Source organism: Heteronotia binoei, unplaced genomic scaffold (assembly GCF_032191835.1).
Source record: "Heteronotia binoei isolate CCM8104 ecotype False Entrance Well unplaced genomic scaffold, APGP_CSIRO_Hbin_v1 ptg000055l___fragment_3, whole genome shotgun sequence".
Taxonomy (NCBI): domain Eukaryota; kingdom Metazoa; phylum Chordata; class Lepidosauria; order Squamata; family Gekkonidae; genus Heteronotia; species Heteronotia binoei.
Genome location: NW_026799985.1, coordinates 274,440 through 294,255, shown reverse-complemented (window position 1 = coordinate 294,255; position 19,816 = coordinate 274,440). Strand labels below are relative to the sequence as shown.

Genomic DNA, 19,816 nt, shown 5'->3' with positions numbered 1-19,816 from the left:
AAACTGGCCAACTGGGGAAACAGGAGTAGATGCACGGATATGGTGGAGTGCTGAGGCTTGTCCTCTGGATGATGCTGATTAACTGAGCATTCTGGATAATCAAGTGCTTGGTTATAAAGATTTTTACAGTAATATTACTGCGCAAATCAGACATTGTTCCACTGTAACTACTCTGATGACTGAAATGAGGCATCATCATCATCATCATCTATTCCATTTATTTATTCAATTAATTATATATCTCACATATTTCTGGCATGTTCCACATAGCTAGAAAACTTTACAATGTAAAAAACCATACCTAATTCACAGCGTTCACAAGGACTACCCCAAGCAGCTCCCAAAGTAGCACAGCATTCAGATTTCAGAGTGGCTCCATTGATGTTAACTTCACAACGATTGTCTTGGATATTCAGCCAACATGTTCCCTTCAAACTATCTACAGGGAATTAAAACAAGATCTTAATCAATCTGTGGAATAATATGTCTTGTTCCACACTTTTTCAATTAAGGAGGGAGGCAGGCAGATTCTTTATTCAGACTAGTGTAGCCACCAAAGCTTGTATTCCCTCCTTATGGAATACAAATTCAGTTGGCTTGTAATGTTTGCCTTCCATGCTAAAGTAAGTGTATTGCCCTGAATTCTTTTCCATTTAGACCATAATCTTTTCTTTTCCATTTCTTTCCCATTTAGACCATTTCTTTTCTTTTCTATTTAGACCATAATCTAAATGAGAGCTCATCCTCTTTTCTGTCTCTCTTTCTTCTCATCTCCATTTTGACTGCTCCCTCTCCCCACATATCTGTGGCTGCAGTACCAGAAGAAAGACACCAGAAGACAGAATGACTTTTCTATATGTGTGTCTCTCCCCTTAATAACTAAAATTCTATCGTACTAGCATATCCATTGGTAGGAATCATACGGATACATTCCCCAGGTTTTCTGATGCCTGATGCTGCCAGAACTACATTTCAGGTTCCAGAAAAGGAGGAGAGGAAGGAGACACAAAGAAATAAAAGGTAATAGTTCCCGAGAGGAAGCTATGTTAGTTCATTGCGGAAAAAATAATCAGGACTCGTGGCACTTCCAAGATTAACTACATTTCATTTCAGCATAAGCTTTCATTAACTAGACCCAGGCCCATACCTACAAGGGGCCTGCAGGGGCACAGCCCCCTGACTGCTAGGCAGGGGCCCCTAACCAGCCTCCAATGCCTCGGCTGCATCTTTCTCCATTCTGCCGTCATCATACACCATTGCTTCTGCTTGCTTAGGGGACGTGATCATACACAGTTGCGTCTGCTTGCTTAGGGGCCAGAAGAATTCTCTGACCCCTCAGCAAGCAGAAACAACAGGACTGAAAGTTAAGCTCTGTGTTGCTTCTGCTTCCTTAGGGGCTGGAAGAAATCTCTAACCTCTCAGGAAGCAGAAACAATGGGGCACTTTCAGCGCCCAGGACTGAAAGTTAAGCTTCGTGTTGGTTCTACTTCCCTAGGGACTGGAAGAAATCTCTGACCCCTCAGCAAGCAGAAACAACGGAGCACTTTCAGCGTCCAGGACTGAAAGTTAAGCTCTGTGTTGCTTCTGCTCCCTTAGGGACTGGAAGAAATCTCTGACCCCTCAACAAGCAGAAACAACGGGGCACTTTCAGCGCCCAGGACTGAAAGTTAAGCTCTGCCTTGTGCTGACGTTGGACTGGAGGGTGCCTGCAAGAAGAGGCTGTTCTGGCACTCAAATGGGGCCACGGGTGTAGGGAGCGGATGGCTCCATTGCAGGCTTTCTCTGCCAGACAGGGCAGGGTAGGGTAGGCTGGCGCACACAAGTGAGGTCTCAGCTGCAGTCCAGGGCTGGGGATCAGTGGAGAGGTGATGTTCGCCTGCAGGGGTTTTCTGGTCTGGTCTCGCTGGCCACCCGAGTGAGGGTGGGAGCTGTGCTTGGGCAGCCTTGGCTCACCCTCCGACAGGAAGAAATCAGAGATCTTGTAGCCCCAGAAGTCAGTTGTGAATTGGTGGCGCCTTCCACCACCCCACCTTGTCCTGCCGGGCTTGCCTAGCTGGATCATGCTACAGGTAAGGGCAGGAGACCGTGCAGCATGTATCTAAACCTCTGAGTGGCTCCCCATCTGAACTGCTGGAAGAGGGGTGGAAAGGGATCACCTTGGGGCAACTGTGGGGAGGGGGAAGGCTGTATGGCAGCGAGCTGGTAGCTTTTCTCCTCAGTGGTGGTAGGAGAGAAGGCCATGGAGCTTGGGGCCACTATGTGCCCCCTGAAAAAAATCAGGGCCCCCCAATTCTTCAAAACCTGGCTATGGGGCTGACTAGAGCTGAAAGTGCTACTGTGAATGGATTCTCATGAACACATGAACTTATAAAGCTGCCCTACACTGAAACAGACCCTTGGTCCATCTGAGTCAATTCTGTTTACTCAAACTGGCAACAGCTCTCCACAGTTCCAGGTGGAGGTTTTTCACACTGCCTGCTACCTAATGTTTAACTGGAGATGCTGGGGATTAAACCTGGGAGCTCCTGCATGCCAAGCAGATGCTCTGCTACTGAGCCATAACCTTTCCCCATCATGCAATTACTTTAGGTACAAGTTTTAAGAAAACCAACATCATGTTGAAGGGAACATATAATGTTGGAAGAAAATAGTTGAATATAATTAAGTAAAATTCAGATCAAATTAGGAAGAATTACAACAATAAGCCACTCTACTTAACACCTAAAATATTTGGGGAGCCACAGGTTTTGTTAATATAGTCACAATTATAGTGTGATAACAATCCCAGGTTCAGGCTTGACCCAGCAACAGGAAGGCAGTGTGAAACCTTTTAATAAATCCCAACTCAGCTGTTTCATGCTGAAACCTCTTTGAAGTTCTTTTCTTGAAGGATAGTGACTGAGGACAGAAATAGAAAATGTCCAACACTGACATATTCCCCCACTGTTATCTGAATATTAGAGTTTCTTTTTAAATGTCAGATTTGTATCCATTTATTCTTTTATGAAGAAACTGGTCTGTTTGTCCTTCTTACAGAGGAACATCCTTCTTTCGGTTATAATGCTTGCTTCCCTCCTCTCACCTATCTACAGTCACCCCCCCCCCCCACCTCTGCAAGTAAATAGGGTTGGGTGGTAGGGTTGTTAGGAACAGCTGGAGAGTGAGTAGTGATTCAGAGATAATGGAGAGGGCCCTGCATATTACAAGAGATTTTAGAATAATTGGAAAAGTAGAATTCCCCCCCAAGAGTTTGTCCATGTGATTTGTAGTTTGATAAACCCTTTAAGATTTGGATCTGGGAGTGCAGCCCACCGGGATTCCAGAGGATTTAAGGCTGGGGTAGATGATGCAACAAATCATCTGCCATGTCATAAATGCAGAAGCATTTACCTCATTCATACCATTTCCCTAACTCCCTTGGCTCAGATCTGAGGCACTATTCTCATTTCTCACCTCTGCCAGGTTCTTGTGTTCCTGATGTGTGAGAGGAGGGGGCTGAAAACTATTCCTAAAGATCTCAGTTGTTAAATCACATGTGCTAGAAGGTCAAGGTTCCTGCTGTTTCTCCCCAGCAACTGACATTCAGAGCTATCCTACCTAGAATGCTGATGTTATATTTTGGCATCATGATAGTTGTAAAATTTCTGATGGTCTTACTGCATTGTTTATTGTATGCATTATACTGTTTTACTATATCTTTATAAACATTTTATAATCTTCCTTGAGTTTCAGCTACAAAAGCGGACCATAACTGAAGTAAAAAATAAATAAATAGCTAGCAGCCTTTGTTGTTATCCTTTATGAAGTTGTCTGTTCTACATATGACAGCCATAATCACCACAATCAGCAACAGTGAATTTGAGAAGTTTATACCTTGTGTGAAAATGTATTTTTTTTCCATTAATCAATTAAGTATCTTTTAGGATCTGTTTAGGTCAACCTAAAAATTCTACTTGCCAGCTAAACTGGGCTACACTACATATTTTCAAAAATATAATTTGAATTAAATGCAACTTTGGATTTTGCTTTTTTCATGAAATACTGTTCGGATGATTTTGTTCCTTCAGTTATACAGCTTGATAGGCCCAATGGCAGATGTTCCTAGATTCTTTTAGGAAAAAGACAGACCCATCTAGAGCTGATCAATCCTGTCACTAAATCAGATGTTTCTCATAGAGAGTAATACTTAGCTTTGTTACAAGTAGGAACTTACCTTCATATAATTCTTCATTTAACTAGCCACAATAGTCAACTGTATTCATATTTTTAGAAATGAATGACCAATAGACTTACCAATACAAATCAAGCCTGTGGAGTCTAGTTTGCTGCCAGATGAACATTCACAGATGAAAGAACCAAGATTGTTCCTGCAGGCACTATTGACACAAGGGCTGCTTTCACATTCATTTATATCTTTAATCCAGAAGGAAAAGACACTGTTAGACTTGCCATGTGTTTCTGGAAAATATTATGATGTATAAACCCTGCCATGAATCATTTTATGCCAGAATGTCTGGAAAATGTGTTCCCTGTTTTATTTTGTTTTTAAGTTAACCTAAATGTCTATAATTCAAAGAATGTAGGACAGGCAGCTTGCTTGAACACAAAAGGCTTTGCATAGTTTTAGAAGTGCTAATTAATTGGCTGCTTCACATAAGCTAGAAATTTCCAAGAACTTGGACTAAATTTTTTTCCAGAATCAAGTGTCTTGTGAGAAGTCAAAATTCATTTTAATGGAAGGCAATACATGCTCAGCTACAACATGTTGTGTCCAAACAAAGATCTTATTTGTTTCTGTCATTTATGGCTCCATAGTATTTTTGGAAAATTAAGAAAACACTGTCAGAAACTGAACTTAGCTACTAAAAAATGTAAACTATAATACTGTACATATTATTTTCATCTAACCCATACTCTGTTTTGCCTTGTTTTGCTTGCAACCAGGGCTTTTTTTGTAGCAGAAACTCCTTTGCATATTAGGCCACAAACCCCTGATGTAGCCAGTCCTCCTGATGTAGGCCCTGTACTAAGAGCCCTGTAAGCTCCTGGAGGATTGGCTACATCAGGGGGATGCAGCCTAAAGCGCAAAGAAGTTCTTGCTACAAAAAAAGCCCTGCTTGCATCCCCAAATGCCCCCTTTGCCCTTTACATTTTTTTAAACAGGTCCATCTGTGGATATAGGCACCACCTGACTAAATTAACCTTTCTTGAAAGAAAAAATAGCTTGAAAAGTGGCATCTTCTTGCTCAAAAACATAATTCTTTAAAAATCAGTGTGCCTTTTTTAGTTTATCCTTTTAAATTCTGATATGAGACATATAGGCTTCCCAACCCTCCCGCCCTGGCGGGGGACCCCAGAATTTCCAGCCTCTTCCCCTGCTCCCCCCAAAAATGGAAGCGGGGGGAGGGGGAAACGGCGCCAAAGAGCGTGGCGAGCCACCCATCTTGGAGCAGGCGACGCCGCTGAGCAGCTGCCGCCTCTTCTCCGTAGCTGCTCCTCCGAGATGGGCTCAGGCGTCGCCCGCTCCCTCCGCCTCTGAGGTGAAATCTGAGGTGAATTCTTGGGGGCTCAGGGCTGAATTTGTCAGGCGCGGTGTAGGCAGCCCTATGAATGGCAGGAGGGGACCTTTACAGGGGACGGTTGGTCAAGCGACTGTTTCCTCTTCCTTCCTGGGGAAGCGTCGGTGCCTCAGAGCCCGGTCGGGCCTTGGCGTTCTCGGAGCACCAATGCGCAGTGGACGCGGTCACTGGACAATGGTAAGACGTGAGCTTCTTCTCTCCTCTGAGGATGCCGATTCCTGGGCGGGGCCGCTCTCACCTTCCCTCGTCTGCTGCCCAAAGGCGAAATCTCCTGAAATCCCACTGCCTGGGTTTTTTGGGGGGGAGGGGGGCTTGCAGGCGGCTTTTCTGCCTCCCCACCCCAGTGTCTCCTGGCTCCACCCCCAAAGTCTCCTGGCTCCACCCCCAAAGTCCCCAGATATTTCTGGAATTGGACTTGGCAGCCCTAGAGACATAAATCAAATCAGAAGTATTAATTCAAAAAGAGAGGCTGGGTACAGATGGGCAGCTTGGGGGAGCAGCCTCCTGGTTCAGAAAAAAAGCTGGCATAGTCTGAGGTACCCAGGAGCGATCAGACAGTGTGCGCCCAAGAGGGACAGGCTGTACACACTCCAGAGGAGTAGTCAGGTCGCTTGAGCACATGGGAGGCGCTTCCCTGGTGCTTCCTGGTTGTTCAAACAGTCGGAAAAGGCAACAGGGAAGTGCTTTGGAGATTTTTAAGGTGGCAGAGAGACACCAGAGGATGACATAAGGGTGTGAGTGAAGCGGGACCAAGATGTGCTGTTTGAATTAGCGATTTAAATCTGGCTTTGGGGAGTTCCTGTGCTGGTCCAAATAAGTGGTCTGTATTCAGCCAGAGTTTCTATTGTGGCTCAGGAATGTATTGATAATTCTATAACCCATGAAGGAATAAAATTGATAGGAATACAATTTTTTCAAAAATAAAAATTTAAACACAACAGCTAGTTAGGTCAACAAAAATTGTTAAATTAACTGGATAAGTGCGTACTAGAATACAATAATAAACAAGAGGACTAGATTTAAAAACTGCCTTACTTATTATAAATAACTACTTTGGAACTATATCTAATAAGCTATAATACCCTGCCATCTCCACCCCAAGTATTTGTTTCTCCAGATATTTCTCCCATTTAATGTCTTCTAGGGTCATAAGCAGAGTGTTGTTAAACCATTTTTTGAATTAGATTTTTACATAAATAATTGGAAGCAGCCATAGAACAGCATGATCCCAGCACAAGCTGCACCAGTAAAGAAAAAATTTGGATGGGGCTCAGATGACTGAAGAATCAGACATCAAATTATGCTGGTAATGAAATGATGTTTAAACAACATTATGGATACACCATTAATACAACTTGGGACCAAGTGCCAAGCTAAAAGACACACTCAGCTGCATTTAGTTTGTCCTTGACAGTTTTCTTTTTCAAAATGCAACTATGCAGACTGCCATATAAAACAGAAGATGGGCATACTTCATCATTTCTCCCAAGCATTTTTTCACAAAAGATCACCCTGCTCAAGTTGTTTTCTTTCCTGTACTACCAAAAGGTACACACATCCATGTTTTCACTGTTCATACCTCACCTCAGAAATAACGCACTGTACTACTTCACAGAGACAGCAGATGCTATGGATTAAATAGGTTGAGAGGCATGCACTTGAATATACTGGAACCAGAAATAAAGTGGAAAGTAGCTGTTTTCAGTCAGCTCAGGGTTGTCTGAAATAGCCCAAAGCACTCCCAAATTCCAGAAGTAACAAACATTTATCTTGGGATGGTTTATTTTCTTGAGTGTTTTGGTGGCATCTTCCTTCCTTTCAATATGAAAGGATAATTATTTGTATGGGAATACCTCTCTCAAAAAATAATGGCACTTTAAAATTTAAAAGGACTGGAGGACACCCCGCCCCCCCGGCCGAAAACAGCTCATTTGCTAAGCATGGACTTAAAGGTTAGGTCTACTACCCACAGGAAATAATTGAGCCATGGTTAATAATGGTTTCATAATTTCTTAATGGAGGATGTGGGGTGGGGATGGGGATTGCTAAAATGTTCCTGAATATTTAGGATACCAAAAAGAAAAAAATTGTGAGAAATGTCCTGAAAATTTAAGTTTTTGATATGCATGCCCCTCACACTCCTAAATGCTAGGCCTCAAAACAACTAAGATTATTATGTACTGCCCACAAGTAGAGACAGATCACTTTTGTTCCATGGTAAGGAATGGGAAATGGGTAAGATATGAAGGTAGGACTAGAAAGTGAATACCCCAAGTAAAAATCCTACTATTTATTTTTTTATCAGAGCTTCCACACAACATGTAAACACAAGAATCTGACTGCATCAGCTGCCTTCAATTACGATGCTAGCTTGTTCTTTAGGTACATTTTTGTGTTCATTTCTCTGTTATCTGTCTACCTGTTTCAGTGTCTAGCTTGCTCTAGCTGAAAGACTTCCATATGGATAGTTTCAATTGATTGTCTTGTGATGTTTTTTTTAAAGATGTTTTGCAATATTTTAGCTATGCAAATCACTATGTTCTTCAGATTTTAAAAGAAAGGAGAATTATGGACTTTAGTATACTATATTTTTCGCTCCATAAGAAGCACTTTCCCTCCCCAAAAAAAGTGTGGGGGGGAAGTGTGTGCGTCTTATGGAGCGAATACTGCAAATGCCTGTTGCTTGGAGATTGGTCTTACGGTAATTTGCCCGCTGTTTGTCATGGCTGAAAGTCAAATGCTGGAACCGATCGATGTTGGAGAGGAGAGCTGCCACCCCCTACCCCCGCCTCCTCCTCCAGCACTGCCATTTCCCACCCCCCTCCCTTCCAAAGTGCACACAATGCCACCACCGAGCCTGGAGCATGCATGCAATGCACCCGCGCCGCGCACCTTCCCACCTCTGCAGCCCCAGACGGAGGAGGGATCGGGTCCCTCCTCTGCAGAAGCAAGCTGCAGGCTCGGGGCCCCTGCAAGAAGCTTCTTCCTCCAAACTGCAAAAGATCCCCGCGCCCTCAGGCCCTGGGAGCTCCCCCACCTCCCCGGGTCTACAGCAAATGGTCTACAGAAGAAGAAGTAGTAAAGTGTCAAATGGGCAATCAATGTGTATAGAGAAATACAAATGGATACGTGGGAGCACCTTTGGAAGAACTCGATGAAGATCTCAACTTGTCAGAGTATCAAAGAGAACTGTTTTAAAATGATGTACAGGTGGTATATGACTCCGAAAAAGCTGGCTAGGATGAGTAAGAAAATGTCGGATAGATGTTGGAAATGTAAAAAACGTGAAGGTTCTTTTTTTCACATGTGGTGGACTTGTGAAAAAGCGAAAGAATTTTGGAAGATGATACAACAAGAAATCTCCAAAATTTTGGGTTATGACTTTAAAGAAATTGCAGAGACTTTCCTGCTTGGATTACAATTAGAAAAATTTCCAAAGGTAGATAGGACTTAAATTTGGTCCTTGCTCTCAGCTGCTAGGACATTGTATGCGCAGCTGTGGAAACAAGAAAAAATACCAGAGAAATGGGACTGGATTGTGAAAGTTTTATCGTGGAGTGAGATGGATAAACTAACTAGAACTCTAAGCGATTATTATTTAGATATATTCAAAAAGGAGTGGAAGAAATTTAAAGGATATATGGAGAAAGAGTGGAATGTAAAAAGACATTGGACAATTTTTTAGTATTAATGAGAAAAAAAAATATTGAACTTTGATTGGTTAGTGGTACCTTTAGTATTGAACTTAATCTATAACTTTGGGGAAGTCAACATTGGTGGGAGGGGGGTTGAAATATCATATGGGTTAGTACAGAAAATTTATAATTAAGTTTTGTAACCATATGTTATCAATAAATTGTTAAAACACAAAAAACAGAAATCTTTCGAGGGAGCGAATAAACCTGGAAAATATTTGGCCTGGCAATTGAAAAAAAAGTAAAATTATTAATAAAATTGTGGCTGATGGAAGAGAGATGGTAGATCAAGAAGGAATAAAGAGAGAATTTTTTAAATATTATGCTAAACTATTTAAAGATGTTAAAGTAAAGAAGGAAAAGATGGAAGCGTATTTGCAGAAGATTAAAATAGCACCCTTAACTGATTATATGGAAAAAGTTTTGAATGACCCAATTGAAAAAATAGAAATAGAAGTAGCGATTAATGCAATGAAAATTGGAAAGGCACCTGGACCAGATGGATTTACGGCAATAAGAACATAAGAGAAGCCATGTTGGATCAGGCCAACGGCCCATCCAGTCCAACACTTTGTGTCACACAGTGGCAAATTTTTTTTTATATATACAAACACACTGTGGCTAATAGCCACTGATGGACCTGTGCTCCATATTTTTATCTAACCTCCTCTTGAAGGTGGCTATACTTGTGGCCGCCACCACCTCCTGTGGCAGTGAATTCCACATGTTAATCACCCTTTGGGTGAAGAAGTACTTCCTTTTATCCGTTTTAACCTTTCTGCTCAGCAATTTCATCGAATGCCCACGAGTTCTTGTATTGTGAGAAAAGGAGAAAATACTTCTTTCTCTACTTTCTCCATACCATGCATTATCTTGTAAACCTCTATCATCTCACCCCGCAGTCGATGTTTCTCCAAGCTAAAGAGTCCCAAGCGTTTCAACCTTTCTTCATAGGGAAAGTGCTCCAGCCCTTTAATCATTCTAGTTGCCCTTTTCTGGACTTTCTCCAATGCTATAATATCCTTTTTGAGGTGTGGCGACCAGAACTGCACACAGTACTCCAAATGAGACCGCACCATCGATTTATACAGGGGCATTTTTAAAAAAAACTTTTAAAGAAGAATACCGAAACTTCAAAAATTAATAAATGTGATAAGAATAAATGGAAAAATACCAAATACATGGAAGGAAGCAGTAATTTTGTTGATTCCAAAGGAAGATAGAGATGTCACTAATGTAAAGAACTATAGACCAATCTCATTATTAAACAATGATTATAAGATATACAGAAGAATCTTAGCAGAACGGCTTAAACAAGACCAAGTAAGACCAAGTGGGTTTTCTCCCTAAAAGGCAAATAAGAGACAATATTAGAACTGTTGTAAATATTGTAGAATACTATGAAAGACATCCAGAGAAGGAAGTTGCATTATTCATTTTGCTGAGAATAATGTATTTGTTTCAAAATATTCCAATTGTGAAAGACAGTAAACAATTTAATAAATGGCAAAGATTTCAGAATTTGTATGGGCCGGGAAAAAACCAAGGATTAAAATGAAAGTTTTAACAGATGCTAAAGAAAGAGGAGGATTTCAACTACCAGATTTAAGATTATATCATGAAGCAGTTTTTCTAGTGTGGATAAAAGATTGGGTGATGCTGTTCAATAAAAAACTTTTAACGTTGGAAGGTCATGGAAATAAATTCGGCTGGCACGCTTATATATACTATGGAAATAAAAAGTTGGATTTTTTTTCCTCACCATTCTATAAGAAATAATCTACTAAATATTTGGATGAAGTACAAGAAATATGGCAATGAGAGAAAACCACTATGGATAGTGCAGCAGAAGTAATAAGAATAACAGCTGAGACAGGAGAGGATAAAGGGATGTCATATAATCAATTACTAAAAATACAAAGCGGTAAAATAGAATTGAAAACTGCTGAAGAGTTGAATAATAAATATGATTGGTTTCAAATGCAACAAATAAAAAGTTTGGTGGAAAGCGATGTTAAAACTGAAGGAATAAGATGAGAACAAACAGAAATGGAAAAAGTTCTGCTTGGAGATAATGAAAAATTAATTTAGAAAATCTATAAATTATATAAATTATATATCTATATATAATTCTATAAATTACTTTTAAATGGTCTACGGATGATGAAGTAGTGAAATCTCAAATGATTAAGTGGGCGATTAATGTAAATAAAGAAATACAGATGGACACATGGGAATATTTGTGGAAGAACTCTATGAAACTCTCAACATGTCAGAGTATTAAAGAAAATTGTTTTAAGATGATGTTCAGATGGTATATGACTCCTAAAAAGTTGGCAAAGATGAACAATAAGATGCCAGATAGATGTTGGAAATGTAAAAAATATGAAGGTTCTTTCTACCACATGTGGTGGACTTGTGAAAGAGCGAAAAAGTATTGGCAGATGATTCAACAAGAGATTTCTAAGATCTTGGGATACGAATTTAACAAAGTTGCAGAGACTTTTCTGTTGGGATTACAAATGGAAAAATTTCCAAAAGAAGATAGAACTTTAATCTGGTACTTGCTCTCAGCTGCTAGGACATTGTATGCGCAGTTGTGGAAGCAAGAAAAAATACCAGAGAAATGGGATTGGATTGTAAAAGTTATGACATGGAGTGAAATGGACAAGTTAACAAGAACCTTAAGAGACTATGATTTAGAAGTATTTAAGATGGAGTGGAAAAAGTTCAGAAGATACGTAGAAAAAGAGTGGAAAATAAAAGGATATTGGACGATTTGTGATAATGACTAAGTATACGAGAGAGGAGGATATTAATTTTGGTTCTTATTAATTAAGGGTACCTTTAATATTAAGATTTTAAGTATATAACACCGGTGGGGGTCAAGTAACGGGGGGAGGGGTGGGTAGAAAGTAATATATGGGATAGATAAAAAAGTAATTATTAATGATGTAAGAAATTGAAATTTATTACCATATGTTACTAATAAAATTATTTGAAACAAATACTTTGAAACAGAGACTTTGGGTAAAAGAAGCCTAATTTCATATGTATTCTGATGTGACCTGAAAAGATACTTGGTCATAAGGTAAAATACTACATCATTGTGAATCAGAGGAAAGGCACCAAATTGCATGCAAGGGATTACTTTAAAAAGTAATTTTTAAGATCAGTATCATAATACCTTTATATAAGTCTATGGAGTACCAATAGTTGGAAAACTGTGTAAATATATGGCTCAGGAAGGATTTCAGTGCTCTGAGGACATTGTAGAAAAAAGAACCAGAATGATCAAGACAGTAATTAATTAGGAGATCACAAAATAGGGGTTTATCAAATTATTCGTGGTATGCAGAAAGTAATCAGAGAAAACACTTTCTCCCTATCGCACAATGGTATAATGAGAATGATTCAGGAGACATAACAGAGAGTAACTACAACTTTACTCAAAATTTAGTTAATTTACAAAGGTTTGTTGGAGGATCGTCATTTTCATGAACCTCAAACCATAAACCTCAATAAACCTCCATTGGACAAACCAGTTTGTGGTTTATCTGATTTGGGAGTTCAGCCCATCCTGAGTGTACTCCCAGAGTGAGCTCCAAAGGCCTATAAAGGCCTTCAGAGCTAACTCTTGAAGTTCAGTCAGGCCAGCCCAACTCAGAGGTGGACTCTGAAGGCATTTAAATGCCTTTAGACTTCACTCAGGTCAGGCCACGGGGCCAGTGGGGGGCTCTGAGGGCATTTAAATTCCTTTTGGAATTCACTTTGGGTTGGGTTCCGAAAGCATTTAAATGCCTTCGGAGCCCACATGGAGAATTTGTGGAAGGCACACTTTCCTGAACCTCCAGTTAGGAAATCACAAACCAGCATGGTTGTGCTTGAACTGGGATTCATTTGTGGGTTTGTGCCCATAAAACCTCTATCTCTATTTTTTTAAAAAGCTGTTGATATTACATTAAAAACAAAGCTGTTGATGATAGGGCAAATGATAGGAAGACTGTTGCCTCCATGCCCAGTTTAGATATGGATGTTGGATTGGATAACTTGTTGGCTCTTCTAGCAAGGTTATTCTTATGTTGAAATTCCTGTGGATTTTAGGTGGTACATAAAGCAGCATAGATTTTCCTGTATTTCCATACAGTGTGAAATGTTTAGCCAAGATGCTACAGCTTAAAAAGCCAGGTCTAGATTATCTGGGGTTCAGCCAGACTGGCCACTCATCAATAGATTGAGCTGGGTGTCATCTGCATATTGGTGACATCCCAGCCCATACCTCCTGACAATATGAGCAAGGGGCACATCAGGGACAAAACTGCACCCTGTGGCATACCACATATAAGTGGATGTCTTCGGGGTGATTCTTCCCCTTTCACCACCCTTTATCCCTGACCTTGGAGAAAAGAGGCCATCCATTGCAAGGCAGACCCCTGGATCCTCACGTTGGCGAGGCGGCTAGATAGTAGCTGATGGTCAACTGTGTCAAATGTGGCTGACAGCATTGCAGAGCCACCCCAATCCAGATGTCGCATGAGGTCATCTATGAGGGCGACCAGAACTGTCTCTGTCCCATGACCTGGCCGAAAGCTGGACTGGAATGGATCCAGTGTGGAAGTATTATCCAGGAATCCCTGTAGCTGAATCACCACTATCTGCTCTATGACCTTACCCAGAAAGGGAAAGTTCGACACTGGCCGATAGTTTGCCAATACGGCTGGGTCTGCAGATGGTATTTTCAAGAGGGGATGAACCACAGCCTCTTTAAGAGGTGTTGGAAAGATCCCTTCTAACAGGGATCTGTTGATAATAGCCTGCAATGGTGAGTACATCGCCACTGTCTCTCTAGTCGTCTTAATCGCCATTTCATCGATCGCTGCTCCGGGCTATACCACTACATGGATTGTGAACAGGAATGAAGAGAGCATCGTGGAGAGATCTCGTCAATGGCTGCAGAGAGCTGGCCATTCCAGATTTCTGCCAGCTCATGCAACAAGTCACCAGAGGGCCAGGGATCCCACAAATCCATTTGAAACCACATAGCATCCATCTGGCTTTGTAGGCAAGCCAAAACTTGCTCATCGCCTAAACAGGGTAGAGTTGAAGAATCCACACAGGCGTTTAGGGCATAGTGGTCAGACCATGGCACTGCATTAGCAGAAATCTGAACCAGTACAGCTCCCACCGCAAATATCAGGTCTAACGTGTGTCTGGCTTGATGCGTGGACATTGTTACATATTGGGAGAGTCCGAGTGCTGCCACAGAAGACACTAGGTCCGTCGCCCGAGTGGAGGCTGTGTCCTCAGCATGGAAATTGAAGTCACCCAGTACAATAAGTCGAGGGTGCTCCAGTGCCCAGCCTGCTACAGCCTCCATCAGGGATGGTAAGACACTGCCTGGTGCATTAGGCAGACAGTACACCAGCCAGATTGCCAAACTCTCCCCAACATCCCACATCAATCTGGAACACTCTATGCCCATGATCTTTGGAGGCAGGAGCGCCCAAAAGGAGCAAGCCTCTCATATGAAGGCCACCCCCCCCCCGCCTACTAGTCTGTGTTTGGTGAAGAACAGAGAACCCAGATGAAGCTATTTGGGAGAGAGCTACCATCTCCGCATCTTGCACCCAGGTCTCCGTCACGCAAGCCAGATCCATGTCCTGCCTAATTAAAAAAATCCTGCAGGACTGTGGTCTTATTGTTTATGGACCTGGCGTTGCACAACACCAAGGACAGAGGCGAGCTATTTTAATCTTCTGCAAATACACTTCCATCTTTTCCTTCTTTACTTTAACACCTTTAAATAGTTTAGCATAATATTTAAAAAATTCTCTCTTTATTCCTTCTTGATCTACCATCTCTCTTCCATCAGCCACAGTTTTATTAATAATTTTACTTTCTCTCTTTTTATAAGTGGAAGTCTGAGATTTTATAAGTAGAAGTCTGAGATTACCATGGATAGGAAATCCAAGTCTGGAAATAGGCAGACTCCATCTGGAGTGAAGGAGACGTGGGGTGGGTCACAGTGGAGGGCTCTGAGTTTTCCTACTCTCCAGGATGAGGTAATCGTCACCAGGACTGCCGTCATCCAGGCCAGCAGCTGAAGGAAGCATGTGGCCATAGGCTCTAAGGGACTGAGAGTTAAGGGGTTGAGCACCAGTGGTAAGTCCCATGAAGTGGCTGGACATCTGCTCGTGAGAGAAAGGTGAGCAAGACCCTTCAAAAATCCCTTGGTAGATGGGTGAGCAAAAATTGAAAACCCTTCTACAGGTTCATGTAATGCTGAGATAACAGCAAGGTACACTCGAAGTGATGAGAAGGCCAGTCCCTTGTCAAATAGGGAAAGGAGAAAACTGAACACAATAATTAACGGTGACCCCTTAAGGGAACTATGTGCAGAGTCCTAGTATTGGCTAAAGGCATTCCACTTGAGTGTATAGGACTTCCTAGTGGAAGGTCATCTGCTATTTAGCATAACATGCTCTATTCGGTTCTGAATGGTTGTCACCTCAACTGCTGCGCCATGAGCTTCAAATGTGATACGTTGTGGTGGAGAAGGCGCCCTCTGTGCACCAACAGAAGGTCAGGTTCAGTGGGAAGCAGTGGAACATTTGGCTGGACAGTTGGAGGAGGGACGGAAACCAAGGTTGCCTTGGCCAGCAAAGGGTGATCAGAATTCTGGCAGGTTTCTGTACCTGTATCTTGGCTGTGACTCTGGTCAAGAGTGGCATGGAGGGAAACAAGAATAGGTGCTTTCTGTGCAATGGGTAGAGTAGGTCATCTACCAGTGAAGCTGGGTTGTATCCCCCTCTGAAGCAGAACCTCTGACATTTCTTGTTGTCTCTGACAGAGAAAACATCTATGTCCGGGTGACCCCACCTCTTAAAAAGGGGCTTGAGGTACTTCCAGTTGATTTCCCACTCATGGAAACAGGAGTTCCCCCTGCTCAGAGAATCCGCTGTGGTGTTCTGGATACCTGGAAGGTGAGTGGTTACCGGGTGTGTATCCCAGTGGAGGCAGTCCTCCCATATATTGAGAGATAGTTGGAAGAGGCTTCGTGAGACTGTGCCCCCTATTTGTTCATATAATAGAGTACTGTGGTGTTGTCCATCAGGAAGGACACCACCTGACCACTGAGAAGGCTGTGAAGGAGCAAAGAGCATACTTGATTGCTAGGCACTTGATATGGTGGTTCAATAGATGAGGTTCCCAAGGGGTTCCTACGCAGAGGTTGCTGAGATGGGCTACCCAGCCCCAGACGGAGGCATCCATAGTGAGGGAGCAGGAAGTTGAAACAGTGCTCCTCTTGTGAGGTTGTGTTCTTGCTTCCACCAAGTGAGGGAATTCAGCATATCCGGGGGTAGAATCAACCATCGAGACTGAAGATGTCGGGTGGGTTTGAAGGTCCATATGAACCACAGCTGCAGCAGCCTCATGCGAAGGCAGGCATGGAGAAGCACCACTGTGGTTGCTGCCATGAGGCCCAGCAAGCATTGTATCTGTAGTGCCGAGACATCGCCCTGGCTGCGGATAGTGGTGATGAATGCAATCAGAGTGTGTACCCTATCGTGGGGGAGAAATACTCTGCACACGTGGGAATCTAGAATCGCCCCAATGAATTGCACTCGAGTAGATGGAATGAGATGAGACTAATGGATATTGACCTGGAGCCCCAAGTCATTGAGAAGAGACATTATGATGGCTAAGTTGTGTTGCAGAATGGCAGCTGAGGATGCCACCACCAGCCAATTGTCTATGTATGGGAAAATTAGGATACCTTTCAGAAAAAGGTATGCTGCAATGACCACTATAGTTTTTGTGAAAATGCGGGGAGTGGTTGAGATGCCAAATGGAAGTGCCTTGTACTGAAAATGGAGGTTCCCTATGACAAATTGAAGGTACGGGTGAGACTGTGGATGGATTGTCAGGTGTAAGTATGCATCCCTCAGGTCCAGTGTTGCCATCCAGGCATCCTCCCACAGGAGGGGATGGATGTGTTCCAGCAATGTCATACAGAATTTTTTGTAAACTATGAACTGGTTGAGGTCTTTGAGATTTAGGATGGGTTGGAGACCCCCATCCTTCTTGGGAATGGTAAAATATCGGGAATAGAACCTAGAAAGGTAGGGGGTTGGGTAAACGTGTTTGATGGCATTGCAAGAAGATTGTTTACTTCCTGCAGGAGAATGTCAGATGAAGGGGTTGACATGAGGGTGGAGAAATTTCAAAGAACTCGATCCTGTAGCCCTGCTCTATAATGGACAGGACCCACTTGTTGGAAGTTATCCTTCTCCACGTAGGTAAGTAGGGGTGGAGGCGGGTGGGATGGATTGATGATAGGATTGTCTAGGGGGAGTCAAAGTCCCTGCTTGGATGTTTGCTCCCTTTGGTCTTGGATTGTTGTTGCTGAGAGGAGAACTTATGTTTGTTCCCATAGGAGGGTCTAGAGTGGCTCTGTTGAGAGCATTGAGACCAGGTTTGCTCTGCGGAGGATTTGGAGAATGATTTCTTTGGCCAATTCTTGGATCAAGACTTCTGTTTGGGTCGGGAAGAAGTTGAGACTCCCAGGTTCCTAGATGTCTTGATGCTTTTATCCAGGTCCTAGAGGATGTGTCTGTAGTAGAGCTGAATAGACTGTCCTGGGGTAAGGCTGATGCATAGCCATGCATGGCAGTGGAGCATCATGGCCAGGGTCAGTGTTTTGGCAAATACATCCAGTAAATGTTTCGCTACATTCACCTGGTGTTTCCCTACCAGCATGCCCCTCCTCCTTTTGGAGGCACTTGATTTCCAGTGCTTTGTCATCAGATAGAGATGATAGAATATCAGTCATTTTCTGCCAGAAGGCATACTGATAGCAGGCCATGCATGTCTCGTGGTTAGTTGTTTTAATCCACAAAGCTCCAGCTGAGTATACTTTGCAACCTATGGAGTCAAGTTTCTTCCTTTCCCTGTCAGGAGGGGTGGAGTGTGTGCATTTACTCTTCAACGAAGAAGATACCATGACTGAATTAGATCTTGGGTGGTTGAAAAGGAATCCCACATCTGTCTCCTGGGTTTTGTACATGTGATCTGTATGGCAGGTGGTGATTGGGGTGGAAGCTGGCTTGGGCCATGGGGTTTTTGCTGCTTGGAGGACAGAGGTCATGGGTAATACCACCAGTGTGGATGCATCTCTCTGTACTATGTCGAAGGCTGTGTCTGTGGTGTGATGGGTAGCAACAGTGAGTGTGCCATCCGCTTAACAAAATCTCCATAGGTCCTGAGGTCTTCCGAGGGAGATATGGGAGAATCTTCCCCAAGCTGTTGAGGGGGAGAGGGTTCCGCATCAGAATCCTAATGGTCCAGCTGGTCGGAGTCGGCTTCGGAACGAGACGAGGTGTCCTGTTCTGAAAGGTGATGTGGAAGATCAGGAGTCTTTGGTCTCGATAGTCAAGGTGGAGGAAGGGTGCGCTTCGGAGTTGAACCGACTGGTTTCCCCACTGGGTGCTTTGGTGCTGGAGGGTCTTGGATGCGATGGGTGACGCAATGACATGAGTGGCAAGATGCCACCAAGTGGGTGTCCCAGTCCAGCGGAGGGTGGTGGAACCATAGAAGGAAGGATGGCATTGGGTAAGCTCCATAGAGATATTGCCATTGTCTCTGATCCCAAGTTATCGAGGGTAAACCACGATCATCCAGGAGCTTTGTATGGAGTTCTCAATCGGTGTGGGCTGTCGAGGCAGAGGAGGTGGAGAGGCATCCCCGTGATCTAGTGGATTTAGTCAAGTCAGAGGGATTTAGTCAAGCTCGATGTTCAATGACAGGGAGTGAGAAGTCTGCTAGGTCAGATCAATCTTGAAATCCGAGGCTGTGTCTTGGGTCAGTTTTTGTAGAGGTGAATGGCAAATCAGCAAGGCAAGTAGTTTCAGCAGTGGGACCTTGCCCTGCTCCGCTACCCGTAGAGGAGTAGATGGTTGTTCCAGGTGTTCTCGAGGAGTTTTAAGAGAGTTTTTATGTTTTTTCTCTTTGTCCCCCCTGTGCTCTTTACCCTCCCTGCATTTCTTAGCAGGAGTGGAAGTATTCAAATCAGATGCTGGGGTCGGGCGTTTCAGCACTGACCAGTCGGCATCAGATCAAGCTGGAGTGATGGGAGTCGAAATGGATGCTGTTGATGTCAATGCATGACCCAAGTTGGTCTGGGACTGTGTATTTGGAGCGATGAGCGCCTATTCTAAAAGAGCTGTGCGGAGTCTGGCAGCACGATTTTTCCGGGTCTGTATAGAGAAATTAGCACAATGTGTGCAGATCTCTGTCCAGTGACCCTCCCTGAGGCAGAGCAAGTAAAGGTTGTGGCTGTCGGGTGGAAGAAGTTTACTTCCACACCTCTTGCAGTGTTTAAAACACCCACAAAGTCTTTCCATACGCTGCTCAGTGCAGGGTCCTCAATTCCCAAGGGAAAGGGTGGGGGTCCCCTTCCCGTGGGGGAAGGGGGGTAGAGAAAAACTCACACACTGCGAAGTCCATTTGTTTTGCAGGTCGAGAATGAAGAGGAAAAATGCG

At 43.1% G+C, this 19,816-nt stretch overlaps 1 protein-coding gene across 1 annotated transcript in view; it reads right to left on the bottom strand.

Annotated features, from left to right (window-relative positions):
• Nucleotides 1–19,816, bottom strand: part of FBN2 (fibrillin 2) — a 363,281-nt gene that overhangs the window by 140,276 nt on the left and 203,189 nt on the right. Inside the window, exons 20-21 of the mRNA XM_060263402.1 lie at nt 4,294–4,413; nt 302–439 (exon numbers count right to left, since the gene is read on the bottom strand). Coding sequence (XP_060119385.1) covers nt 302–439; nt 4,294–4,413 — 258 coding nt within the window. The remainder of the gene's footprint in view (nt 1–301; nt 440–4,293; nt 4,414–19,816) is intronic.